The following is a 13,328-nucleotide window of genomic DNA, read 5'->3' on the forward strand; positions in this document are numbered from 1 at the left end:
AATGCCATGAAAGCCACAGGCCAGGAAAAGTTTGTCCAACAGTTGTCACATTGGGCATACATCATGTGTGTGTGTATACATGTTCCCAAGGGCCAGGTTGACCTCACACAATTTGCATTTTACAAACACAGTGGACTGTCCATTCATCTTTTAGCAAGACTTTTGTGCAATCATTTTATGCACAAGCTGGAACATACACAGACAAAATTGGCATAAAGTGTTTATTAGAGTTCAAGAAATTAAAAAAAAGAACTGGCATGATTTATTTTGACAGTCAAATGAAAATACCTCAGCAGTGTCTACCAATTACTGATCAAACAAGTGCTTGATAAAGGATAACGTATTAATATATTTGTTTGCAAATTGACATTCACGTTAAAGTACACTTATGGAAGTCGGAGCTACCTTTATTGATGGAGAACAGTAAAAAAAACTACTTGTAGCAAGTGTCCTAAGAATAAATACCTATCAGATGACAGAAACATTCATCTGTATTAGGTCTCAGAACATTAGAAAGGCCACAGGCCGCTCGGAACACTCGATGTTTGATAGCTTTAGTGAGCAAAACAACTTCCAATTTGCATCTCATTGTTAATAATGAAATTGTAAGGAGTGGGGAGGAAATTGTTCTAATCACGTGGATTGACATGAGGGCTGTTAAGCGACAATAAACATATTTCACACAGTTGCCCCCCCCAACACACACACACACTATAGTTAACAGTGTAAAAAAAACCCAAAAAACTTCAGAACTCTTCATCTTGCGTCCTCTGTAACCCAAATAAATAATTCACATGAGTGCATTGACCTAAAGATGGCGATTTACAAGCAAGTGGTGGACAGTCAAGAGCAGTCAGACACAAGCGATTGTTTCAGCATGAGACGTTCATGCAAGTTCACTAATATGAAGTAGTGGGGGGGGGGTTAGGGGCCTTGAAATAAGTGACAATATGAAAAACAAAAATCTGGACCACGTCGACATGATGCTTTGCGTACAATGGCAATGATTGCATTTTGAACTGCAGGGTTATCATAACACATATATTTATATTAGAAAAAAAAGAATTCACAAAAATAAGAATGGCACCAAAACAGTGGTGCTTTCAAGCAAATCCTTCAAAACAAATACACGATTGCAATGAAAGTTTCCTTCGGAATGTGCTTCAAGGCTTGTGGTCCATGATGCAATGCAGTAATGCGGAGGGCGCACATCAATGCACACTTGACTCTTGCCATGTTGGAGGCCATTCAGGAGCCCATCAGGGATGGAAACGCCTCCATCAAAGTGTCCAAAACACATTCAAGTATAAACTTCAACTGTGCAGGGGGAATCGAATAATGTCTCTCTTGTCCATTCACTTTTGGTCCACTTGACTTCCTCCTGTTTCTTCATTCTGGTCGGCAGTGTCATGCACTGATGATGTCACTGGAGAGTGGCGAGGTCGCCTGATAACACCAAACACCTGCCCTGCAAAAAGACATACAAGCTGTCAATCTCCTTGGCTGCTCAAAATCCATACGTCAGACATTTCTGAACCATGGTAAGGACATACGAACGTTTTCAAAACATATAAACACAACTGTGACACTCCTGCTATAATGTCGTGGCCCTTGCTACAGTGAATATAAAAAGTCTACACACCCCTGTTCAAATGGAAGGTTTTTGTGATGTTTAAAAAAAATAATAATTAAAAAAAAAAGATCAAAATAACTTTTTTTTTCCTGCCCTTATTTTTGACCTATACAATAACTGGTATAACAAAATTTAAAAATTAAAAAAAAAAGAAATCAAGAAAGGAGATAAAGTGAGAATATGGTTACAAAAGTGCGCACAATCTCGTATCTAGTCAGAATTCATCACAAAATTGTGTTAAATGGGAGTCAGTACATGCCCGAATTCCATTTCAAGTGCCTCAGTTTAAACACAAATAGAGTTGACATCTTCCTGTTGGCTTTTCCTGACATTTGTTACCATATGTTAAAATCACAAAATCCTGGAATAAATCCTCAGCATTTTTCCGAAATCACGTCAATGCTTTATCCCAGTGGGCATCTAAAAAATGAACTCCACATAGTTTTGTTGAGCTTTTCTGTTTTCTGTGACAACATAACAGAAGCCAGTGATGGCAAACAGGAAAATGTGACAATTAAATGTGCAGCATCTCGGCCATGGCAGCTGCAGCGCAATAACCCGCTCAGGGCACACAAAGGCTGCTTTTACATCTTTGATCTCTCTAATGTTGGCCAATTGCCATCAAGATGGCTCTGCTGCTCCTCAGAATAAAGACCTACAGAGACATGAAAAACAGCTATGAACATTTCTGTCAGAAGCCATAAAAAAAAGGGAGGGGGGGGGGGGTGACTAGAGCTCATGAGATAGAGAAGCAAAACATGAGGAGGCTAACCTATCATGAATGTTGGCACACAAGCTGGACATTTTCCATTGAAATTCCAGCTGCACGAGTTGTGCTGGCCTTGACCAGGGGATGGGGGGGTGATTTACATACAGCAAGCCTGCTTAATGTCTCATACACAGAGGTGGCCATTCTGCACACATTTCTGTACAGGCTGCCAAGTATTAACAATGATAATATTTTACGCACTACAAAGTGAGCCGTATTGTTTACGTATAGAAGGCAATGTGTTGGCTGTGCACCCTTCAAAGGCCTAGTACACATTTTATTGATTCCACATTATTTATGCAGCATGCGTAAAATTAGATCTGTGCAATTTTAAAGGCGATAGTGTGACCCTGGAATCAACTCATTCAGCATATATTAATTTCAACGGAGGAAAGAAACGCTTCGAAGTATAAAGAAATAATAGTTTGATTAAATATGGACGTTCCACATTATCCATCCTTATAAATTATGCACTATGACATTGCAATGCATCTAGACGTCGTGAATAAACAAAAGGGAGCAAGCGTTAAAAAAACCATACCTTCCTTGTAGCCTCCATTATCGAATGTCTCTAAACAGCTGTAAGATACATGGACAAATAGTTTAGACCAGATAAAGACTGGAAGGCGGATAGAAAATGGAAACTTGGCAGTAAGCCCCAAACAAGCACACATACCATCTTGAAGAATTTGCTTTGACACTCATACTGCTCAAGCAAATGAACATGCATTCAAAACACACTGAGAACTTTCACATCAGTTTGTCAAAAACACACACACACACACACACACACACACACACACACACACACACACAAAATCAACCGCACCTCGAAGCATGGATCTAGCTTTCTAAAGCAACTCCTTTCATATCCAAATGTACGGCTCAATGAATGACAATCAATCAAGTTCATGTGAGCCATTGCACTGTTGTAGTCTGTTGGTCGCGAATCAGAGCTATGGGATGTCTAGTAAGAGCAGAACTGACATCTGGAAGGTGACATTAACCTTTCACTCAAAATAAAAAAAAACTACAAACAAACATAAAAAACAGCTGGATCAGTTGATATTGATGCTGCTGGAGTGCTCTGGTGGTGGAACCCGACAGAGCTTCAGAGATGATGTTTGTCAGCACCCTGCCAAGTCTACAAGGCTGCAGGGTGCTATGGCAGGAGTGTTCCTGCGGGCACGAGATCCTTTTCATTGTCCTCGGCCTTTTCGAAGCCAACTTGGCAAAATTGTGACAGAATAACTTCTCTGCTTGGCTCACACACGCACTCCGCCAACGACAATATGGAGAGGATGCAGTCTATCCTTCTCCTCTTTCTCTGGTTTTCAGCCCAGGATGCAAATTAGTCATCTATTCTTGTGCGCAGCCAAGTGGGAGCACCTCTTACTTTTGGTATCAAAACTTGCAGTTTAGGAAGCCAGATCCAGTTATAATGCTTAAATCATATATGAATCACAGCACAAACCCCAAGCACGTGTCTTATTGGATGGATCATTTCCATTTGAAAAGTTACCCCTTTACAAATGCACTTAACCAGATTATGAATCATTTTGGATTTAACTACACACACGCTATGGACCGTGGTTGAGGGTTTGAGCACCAGCATCTCTGAATCAAGCAAGCAAATAGGAGCCGCCAGCTTCTGTTAAGATTGAACGCAGTGATTGGTACATTGACTCACAGCAAGCGGATCTTGGCTGAAAGCTGCTACGCTGTTCCGCATCTCATTCTCACTGCCACGCAGCGGTATCAGTGACACGTTACCGTGACGCGTGTCGGGCGGCGCGCGGCTCACGCGGCTCGGCTGGAGTCCATCCTGAGGCCACACGTCGCCGTCATTCTTTAAAGAAGAGCAGCATGGTGAGTGCACACAGTGCAAAGTCAATGCTTTTGACATTGGTTATGACCCGCAGCTTTTATGTGGCCGTTGCCCTTCATTCTTCATGCCCTTCGTGTTGGGGTGATGCATGCACAAATATCATAATGCAACATCAGAATGTGTGCGTGTGAGAGGAAACACTAACCTGAATACTCAGAAAAGTAGCGTACCACTCCCTCATTTCAGGCTGAGTCTCACAGCAGAGATACCTGCAGAAATAAAACCAGATAAGATGTACCATTGTGTGTGGTAAAGCCTATTTGAAGAATCCTGATCATTTTAGTGGGTGCGCTTGCGATATCCGTGCGTGTGCTCGAAGATTTCATGCAACTCAGGTTGCCATCACGCAGCGCAATGAGTCATCAGCTGTGATGCTGAATAAATAGTTTTTAATTATACATGATTTTGGCTTTGAGCACATATTTTGAATAAACATTTATTCATTTGCTGAAGACTAATGGAAACACAGATTGAAAGAAAATCGAGAACAAAATTGGTGAACACAAAGGGCTGAAGTTGGTAAAAAGACCAAACCCAGGTACCTCGCATGCAGTATCTGCTTCCTACCAAACTTTTATCATTAGTAACAACACAGCTCATTAAAGTTTGCACGCTAAGATACACGACACACTGTGCACATTTATTGTGGCATGCATACATTTGTTGTTTTTTAGGATCCTAATGATGCTTTTTCAGATGGTAATGATGCAGCGGCGTCTCCAATCCGTTGCACGTCATATCTACTTTGATAGGTTAAAAACGACCATGAGGAAAATATTAGGTCGTCTAGCTATAACGGCTGGACTATTTTTTGACTATGATTATTTTCGACAATTTATCCAATGTAGGAAGTGAGCTAGAGTCTTCTCACATGCATGCTTTCCAAATATGTGAAGAAGCCAGAGATACCGAGAGAAAAATCCAAAAGGAAACGTTAAATTCCACAAATTTGAGTTTAAATAGAACTGCAGTAGTGTTAGCCGACGAGTTGGGATTTTGGGTGCCAAATACGGTAAATATCGTTCATTCTCCAGCATCACCTGAGATATATTCAGAAACCCCCATCAACTCCCTCCTGCTCCTTTCCTCCCCTACTGGTATTTTTGCCGTGAATAACATGATGATAAAAAGTATCCATCCATCCATCCATCTTCTTCCGCTTATCCGGGGTCGGGTCGCGGGGGCAACAGCTTCAGGAGGGACTCCCAGACTTCCCTCTCCCCAGCCACTTCATCCAGCTCATCCCGGGGGATCCCAAGGCGTTCCCAGGCCAGCTGAGAGACATAGTCTCTCCAGCGCGTCCTAGGTCGTCCCCGGGGTCTCCTACCGGTGGGACATGCCCGGAACACCTCCCCAGGGAGGCGTCCAGGAGGCATCCTGATAAGATGCCCGAGCCACCTCATCTGGCTCCTCTCAACGTGGAGGAGTAGCGACTCTACTCCGAGTCTCTCCCGGATGACCGAGCTTCTCACCCTATCTCTAAGGGAGAGCCCGGACATCCTGCGGAGAAAACTCATTTCGGCCGCTTGTATCCGAGATCTCGTTCTTTCGGTCACGACCCATAGCTCGTGACCATAGGTGAGGGTAGGAGCGTAAATCGACTGGTAAATTGAGAGCTTTGCCTTTTGGCTCAGCTCTCTCTTCACCACAACGGACCGGTACAGGGTCCGCATTACTGCCTACGCTGCACCGATCCGCCTGTCGATCTCACGCTCCATCCTCCCCTCACTCGTGAACAAGACTCCAAGATACTTGAACTCCTCCACTTGGGGCAGGATCTCATCCCCGATCCGGAGAGGGCATTCCACCCTTTTCCGATCGAGGACCATGGACTCGGATTTGGAGGTGCTGACCCTCATCCCGACCGCTTCGCACTCGGCTGCGAACCGTTCCAGCGAGAGCTGGAGATCACGGCCTGAAGAAGCCAACAGCACCACGTCATCTGCAAAAAGCAGAGACGCGATGCTGAGGTCCCCAAACCGGACCCCCTCAACGCCTCGGCTGCGCCTAGAAATTCTGTCCATAAAAATTATGCACAGAATCGGTGACAAAGGGCAGCCTTGGCGGAGTCCAACCCTCACTGGGAACGAATCCGACTTACTGCCGGAAATGCGGACCAGACTCTGGCATCGGTGATACAGGGACCGAACCGCCCTTATCAGTTGGCTCGGCACCCCGTACTCCCGAAGCACCCTCCACAGAACCTCCCGAGGGACACGGTCGAACGCCTTCTCCAAGTCCACAAAACACATGTGGACTGGTTGGGCAAACTCCCATGCACCCTCGAGGATCCTGCCGAGGGTGTAGAGCTGGTCCACTGTTCCACGGCCAGGACGAAAGCCACACTGCTCCTCCTGAATCCGAGGTTCGACCTCCCGACGGACCCTCCTCTCCAGCACCCCTGAATAGACCTTACCAGGGAGGCTGAGGAGTGTGATTCCCCTGTAATTGGAACACACCCTCCGGTCCCCCTTCTTAAAGAGGGGAACCACCACCCCAGTCTGCCAATCCAGAGGCACTGTCCCCGATGTCCACGCAACGTTGTAGAGGCGTGTCAGCCATGACAGCCCCACAACATCCAGAGCCTTTAAGAACTCTGGGCGGATCTCATCCACCCCCGGGGCCTTGCCACCGAGGAGTTTTTTAACTACCTCAGTGACTTCGACCCCAGAGAGTGGAGAATCCGCCTCAGAGTCTCTAGGCCCTGCTTCCTCAATGGAAGGCGTGTAGGTGGAATTGAGGAGGTCTTCGAAGTATTCTCCCCACCGACTCACGACGTCCCGAGTCGAGGTCAGCAGCACGCCATCCCCACTGTAAACAGTGTTGACGTTGCACTGCTTCCCCCTCCTGAGACGCCGGATGGTGGACCAGAATTTCCTCGAAGCCGTCCGAAAGTCATTCTCCATGGCCTCACCGAACTCCTCCCACGCCCGGGTTTTTGCCTCAGCAACCGCCGAAGCCGCGTTCCGCTTGGCCATCCGGTACCTGTCAGCTGCCTCCGGAGTCCCGCAGGCCAAAACGGCCCGATAGGACTCCTTCTTCAGCTTGACGGCATCCCTTACCGCCGGTGTCCACCAGCGGGTTCGGGGGTTGCCGCCACGACAGGCACCAACGACCTTACGGCCACAGCTCCGGTCGGCCGCCTCAACAATGGAGGCGCGGAACATGGTCCACTCAGACTCAATGTCCCCCGCCTCCCCCGGGACGTGGGAAAAGCTCTGCCGGAGGTGGGAGTTGAAGCTCTTCCTGACAGGAGATTCTGCCAGACGTTCCCAGCAGACCCTCACAGAGCGTTTGGGTCTGCCAGGTCGGACCGGCATCTTCCCCCACCATCGGAGCCAACCCACCACCAGGTGGTGATCAGTTGACAGCTCCGCCCCTCTCTTCACCCGAGTGTCCAAAACATGCGGCCGCAAATCCGATGACACGACTACAAAGTCGATCATCGAACTGCGGCCTAGGGTGTCCTGGTGCCAAGTGCACACATGGACACCCTTATGTTTGAACATGGTGTTCATTATTGAAAATCCGTGTCGAGCACAGAAGTCCAACAATAGAACACCGCTCGGGTTCAGATCAGGGGGGCCGTTCCTCCCAATCACGCCCTTCCAGGTCTCACTGTCATTGCCCACGTGAGCATTGAAGTCACCCAGTAGAACGATAGAGTCCCCAGAAGGAGCGCTCTCCAGCACTTCCTCCAGGGACCCCAAGAAGGGTGGGTACTCTGAGCTGCTGTTTGGTGCATAGACACAAACAACAGTCAGGACCCGTCCCCCCACCCGAAGGCGGAGGGAGGCTACCCTCTCGTTCACCGGGGTGAACCCCAATGTGCAGGCGCCCAGCCGGGGGGCAATAAGTATACCCACACCTGCTCGATGCCTCTCACCGTGGGCAACTCCAGAGTGGAAGAGAGTCCAGCCCCTCTCGAGAGGGCTTGTACCGGAACCCAAACTGTGTGTGGAGGCTAGTCCGACTATATCTAGTCGGAATCTTTCTGCCTCGCACACCAGCTCGGGCTCCTTTCCAGCCAGAGAGGTGACATTCCATGTCCCAAAAGCCAGCTTCTGCAGCCGGGGATCAGACCGCCAAGGTCCCCGCCTTTGGCTGCCGCCCAGCTCACATTGCACCCGACCCCTTCGGCCCCTCCCACAGGTGGTGAGCCCATGGGAAGGGGGACCCACGTTTCCATTTCGGGCTATGCCCGGCCGGGCCCCATGGGCGAAGGCCCGGCCACCAGACGCTCGCCTTCGAGCCCCGCCTCCAGGCCTGGCTCCAGAGGGAGGCCCCGGTGACCCGCGTCCGGGCGAGGGAAAACTAAGTCCATTTATATTACTCATCATAAGGGGCTTGTGAGCCGTGCTTTGTCTGGCCCCTCACCTAGGACCCGTTTGCCATGGGTGACCCTACCAGGGGCATGAAGCCCCCGACAACATGGCTCCTAGGATCATAGGGGCACGCAAACCCCTCCACCACGATAAGGTGACGACTCGCGGAGGGGTGATAAAAAGTAAAAAAATAAAATAAAAAATAAATTAAGCCAACAGCAGAATGAGAGCAGCAAGACCATTACTGGAGATTTGACATATATTGTTGTTGACAGGGTGTATCGAGCACACTGCAACTGGAACACACTAATGCATACATTGATGAACACACGTTACCCATGTATATTGAACGATGTACTCTATGGTATCTGTGTTACACTCTGGATGCAACATAGATCATACGTGCGTGTGTGTTTGTTATGTTTCCTGGGAAACTGAGAGCTATTTTTTTATGTACACAGACAACAACCCCCCAGTGAGACAGCAAGTGTTTACTCGTAACAAAACAGAATTATAGAGCCTCAACCAAAAAAAAAAACCTGACTAGTCTAAGCAGAGCCGAGGTAACACCTGCAGTGATGTGGTATTGTGCCACAGGAATAAAATTTGACGTAAAAAAGTTGGGTTTGAATTTAGTGTGAGAACTTTGACTAAGAGTCGCTGTAGTGAATGTAAACATCTGTATATGTTGTTTACCGCCACTCACCACTGCTGTCTTTCTGCCTTCTCTTGTTTCTTGCTCTCGTAGACCACAGTCAGGCCCCAACTGCAATCAGGAGCAGATTAGAAGAGATTTAAAAAAAAAAGCCACATTGGTTATTTAAAAAAAAAAAAAAAAAAAAAAAAAAACACACAGTGTAGTGTCATTTTTGGAATCAGCCTGCCCTCTAGAGGCCATTTGACACCCTGTTAGCTAGGTCACAATATTTAAATACATCTTTGATCATTATTCCGTGCAATTATGATAAACAGTCTAATTTATGAAGGAGGTCACGCAAAAGCAAGGTTTTTGTATTCTGCAAATGTCATGATTTCAAAGTCAATGGAAATCCATTACAAGTCAGTGGCATCACTGAATTATTCCAGAGCTGAGTGTGTAGAATTTATTAGAATAATTTTGCAGTTGGAGGTTAAGCTTCATATTGACACTGTTACTGGTGGGCATGGCAGCTTTGAGCTGTGGCTCATCTGTATGATAAGAAAAAAAAAAAAAAAAAAGTGCCTTCTCGCCACAAATCCCCATAAAGTGGTCAGCGCAATTTGTACTTCTTGTATACGGTCACATGGGTGTCAAACCCAAGGCCCGGGGGTTCAGATACGAGACCGGCATATCATTTTATGTGGCCCGCAAAGGCAAATTGTGCATCGACTTCATGTGTCAATACTAAAACTACAAATGGTCTGCACATGTAAAAAATAGAAAAACACTTAGTTTTTACCATTCTCTGGTTTCAAAACAAATCAGTTTGTTGTGTAGGAAGGAAACTATGACTACGACGCGCTCCACGACAGAAATGAGTTTGACACCCCTAGTTTATAGGGGCTATCCCCAGTCGCCATGTTGATGACCCTGAGTCCAAACTACAGAGATTCATCACAACACAAGTGACAATTCAAACACTCACCATGTTGGAGCACGGAGTTTCTTCTTGATACCCATGTAGACCCTCAGGTTCCTGACTGGCCAGTCACGTTCCGGACGGTTACTCTGGAAGGGGGACAAGAAGAGGGGAGGTCATTGAGAACAAGGAGTGTGTGGGAGGATGTGTCTGCGGCAAACTCACTCTGACTTCCTTGTACATCCGAAGGGAGCTGGAGTTAAGGATGAAATATCGGTCGTGGAAACTGCCAGAGGACAGCCCCAACCCAAGGATGCTTCTCTCCTCCCGGAATTTCATCATGCCATGTTTGGATGGGTCAACCTTACTGGCTGGAGGGCATAAGATAAGGAGTTAACATTTTTAAAATGTTCCCAAAAATGTGTATTGCGACAAACTTGTTTACCCAGGTAGATGATCATTGCCTCCATCGCAATGTGCTTCTTGATGAGAAGATGGGAATCGGTGCCAAAAGAGTGAAGGATGGGTAAGACTCGCTCCCGATAGTGCAGAGGACGTTCTGCGAAATAATCAGGTAGACAAGGAACACAATTGAGATGATGACAAAGAAGTTTTAGTTAAATCACAGTATTGGGTCAACTGGAACTACAAGAGACACAATCATTTAATTCATAATAGCTTCCCACCTACATAGCAAATTTTAAAAAGCTTCCTCAGTGTTTTAGTGCCCAACTGTGACAAACAACTACAATGAATCTTCTCCAGCTCATCATCCATTTTTTTTTTTTCATGAAAGCAACAGAGAATCAGGCCAATTATTATTTTGTTTTGTTACTGGCATTTGAATAGCCACCTACAGGCTTTCGGGAGGTGAACCAGATGGCCACCAAGAAAGAATCTCAAAAAATAATACAGTTGCAGCTTAGAACGATGCGTTTGTGAGTTATTTCTGCTTAAACCTACTAATGTGAATTCACATTACTTTGTATTTAACTATTAAATGCTAAGCGCATACTGTGAATTAAGTCTCACCCATTTCTTCCTTGTCGATGAACTCCCAGCAGTTCCAGTACTCTTTGTCCTTAACAGGAATGTTGCGCCTGTCCAATATCTCACAGGTCAATTCCGCTGCTGTCATAGAAGCAGGGATCTGTGGAACGAGAGCACAAGTTTCAAGTTAAACCATACTAACGTCAGTCTTTCATAGACAATAATAAATATATATAAATTATAAATATAAACACTTGATGGTCAAAGCTACCTTCACATGTTGCTCAGTAGTGTCCTTCTTTTCCTCCAAGTAAACTGTGCAGATGAAATGCCCGCCAGGTTCGGTGCTCTGAGGTTTTCAGTAGACACATGGAAAAACATTAGTAATGAAAAAATACATTCACTTCTATACATATTTTAATATAATGTTAAAAGTGCACACAAGGCAGTCCATACAGTGCGGCACTGACCGTGAAATAAATAAATAAATAGATAAATAAATAAATAAAATGCTTGTGACTCACAGGAAATTTGGTGCTTAATTTCTCGCGCACTTGGATGATAACCTTGATCTCTTCCAGCTGCTTTTTGAGCTGTTGCTCATCCACCTACAAAGTATCAGCAAATCAGCAACGTTGTTACGCCAGGTCAGGGAAATTTAGATTAAGAATAATATCATGACGGGTAACAGCGTCAAAGTCTAATTCTTGAGAAGAAATATCCACATTTACTACATCTTCAGCTGAACTCGGAGGAAAACTAAATACGAAATTGATGATTACATATGCACTGCATTTTAATGTGATTAACAAACACCTTAGAAAATTCACTTGACTGCATCTGACCTTAAAGATGAGCGTGTAGTACTGGATAAGGTCCTCGATGGCACGGCCTGCCGTGTAGTCCTTTCCGTCTGTCTGGAACAATGTGGGACCAAAGACTATGGCCAAGTTATGGAGATTCATTTGGTTCAGCTCGGAGAACCGCTGCACACTGGAAGATAAAAAGCAGGCCGAATGTTGGCGTGGCTTTGTGTGTGTGTGTACGTGTGTATTACTCACCAGTACAAATGATTGATAAGAGCCCGTAGCGTTGCCCTATTAACACGAGGAAGTTTGTTCAAAAGCGTCTGATACTGAAGAATTTTCATACTTTCATCCTGAATGGCTGGATCAAGCAAGAGGAAAGAAAAATGTGATTGGATGAGAAATACTTTCAAAAGTCCCTCATGCTGCGCAAGTCGTGAACCTTACCAGCCGTCGTAAGCCAGGTACCGCCGTCTTCGGATGTGAAAAGCCCTTCTTCTAGCTCCCTGAAGAAGCGTTTGAGTGTGTTTGAGACGTCGTCCACCTGGTGCTCGCCTTCCTTCAGGCGGAGGCTTCGAGCATCTCGACGAAACCTCTCGCACAGAGCTGCAACGCGTGAGTTCACGCCGCTCTTGCGATATATCCCCTCGGACGTTAATCCTACAGCAACCACAGTGCGATCGAGATGTGAGGATTCGCAAAAATGAATTGGAATAAGCTGCAGGTGTATTTGGAAAAAAAAATATGTAGAAGCATATTTATTGCAATTTGTGCACTGCACGGTCACATTTCTTTGAATTGAAAGGAAATCAAAACCACTGTACACCCTGAACTGGTCACATGTCAACAATTTGTCATCATTATCTTTATGATAGCCGTATAAATGAAAACAATGAGTGTACGACCATGTGCTTCTGTTGCGTTGTGTTCCTGCTGCGTTTGTCTTTTTTTCCAACGGCTCACTCACCGCACTGTGTGATGTAGTCGATGCAGCTGTGGACTACGACTGGTATGTCTGTGTCGGTCAGCTGCTGCTGACTCAGAGTGTCGCCTCCACTCCCCGCTGCAAACTGGATGGCGGCACACCAGCCTGCAAAATCCAACTTCCTCTCTCCCTCTATGTACAGTGTTCTTCTCGGCAGAATGAGGACATAAACAAATGAAGAAAATGGGAAAGGAGGACAGAAAATGGAAATGTAGTTCTACATTATACAGTGTGACGGCAAAACAACCCTCACCTTCCTCTCTCCACCAAAACTAATACTTCATTGTCTTGTTGAATTGCTGAAAAAGACCAAATAATCGTGTTCACAATCAACATTCAGATTGTCTGAATCTTTTGAATGACTGCAGTCAAC

The 13,328-nt window shown here is 45.8% G+C and overlaps 1 protein-coding gene across 8 annotated transcripts in view; it reads right to left on the bottom strand.

Moving 5' to 3' along the window:
• Positions 1-207: 207 nt before the first annotated feature.
• The window catches only part of LOC125972752 (arf-GAP with Rho-GAP domain, ANK repeat and PH domain-containing protein 1), a 33,335-nt gene continuing 20,214 nt past the window's right edge, over positions 208-13,328 (bottom strand). For 3 of the 8 annotated variants that reach the window (XM_049726719.2, XM_049726717.2, XM_049726721.2), the window contains exons 20-34: positions 13,209-13,254; positions 12,938-13,104; positions 12,418-12,630; positions 12,226-12,331; positions 12,010-12,157; positions 11,689-11,772; positions 11,436-11,513; positions 11,207-11,324; positions 10,620-10,733; positions 10,400-10,545; positions 10,241-10,323; positions 9,322-9,381; positions 4,436-4,499; positions 4,093-4,251; positions 208-1,468 (exon numbers count right to left, since the gene is read on the bottom strand). In XM_049726719.2, coding sequence (XP_049582676.1) covers positions 1,424-1,468; positions 4,093-4,251; positions 4,436-4,499; positions 9,322-9,381; positions 10,241-10,323; positions 10,400-10,545; positions 10,620-10,733; positions 11,207-11,324; positions 11,436-11,513; positions 11,689-11,772; positions 12,010-12,157; positions 12,226-12,331; positions 12,418-12,630; positions 12,938-13,104; positions 13,209-13,254 — 1,631 coding nt within the window. In that variant the 3' untranslated portion in view covers positions 208-1,423. Of the gene's footprint in view, positions 1,469-2,943; positions 2,982-4,092; positions 4,252-4,435; positions 4,500-9,321; positions 9,382-10,240; positions 10,324-10,399; positions 10,546-10,619; positions 10,734-11,206; positions 11,325-11,435; positions 11,514-11,688; positions 11,773-12,009; positions 12,158-12,225; positions 12,332-12,417; positions 12,631-12,937; positions 13,105-13,208; positions 13,255-13,328 lie in introns of all 8 variants that reach the window. The other 5 variants (XM_049726718.2, XM_049726722.2, XM_049726724.2 and 2 more) reach the window with 4 other exon arrangements.

Source organism: Syngnathus scovelli, chromosome 7, assembly GCF_024217435.2.
Source record: "Syngnathus scovelli strain Florida chromosome 7, RoL_Ssco_1.2, whole genome shotgun sequence".
NCBI classification, from domain to species: domain Eukaryota; kingdom Metazoa; phylum Chordata; class Actinopteri; order Syngnathiformes; family Syngnathidae; genus Syngnathus; species Syngnathus scovelli.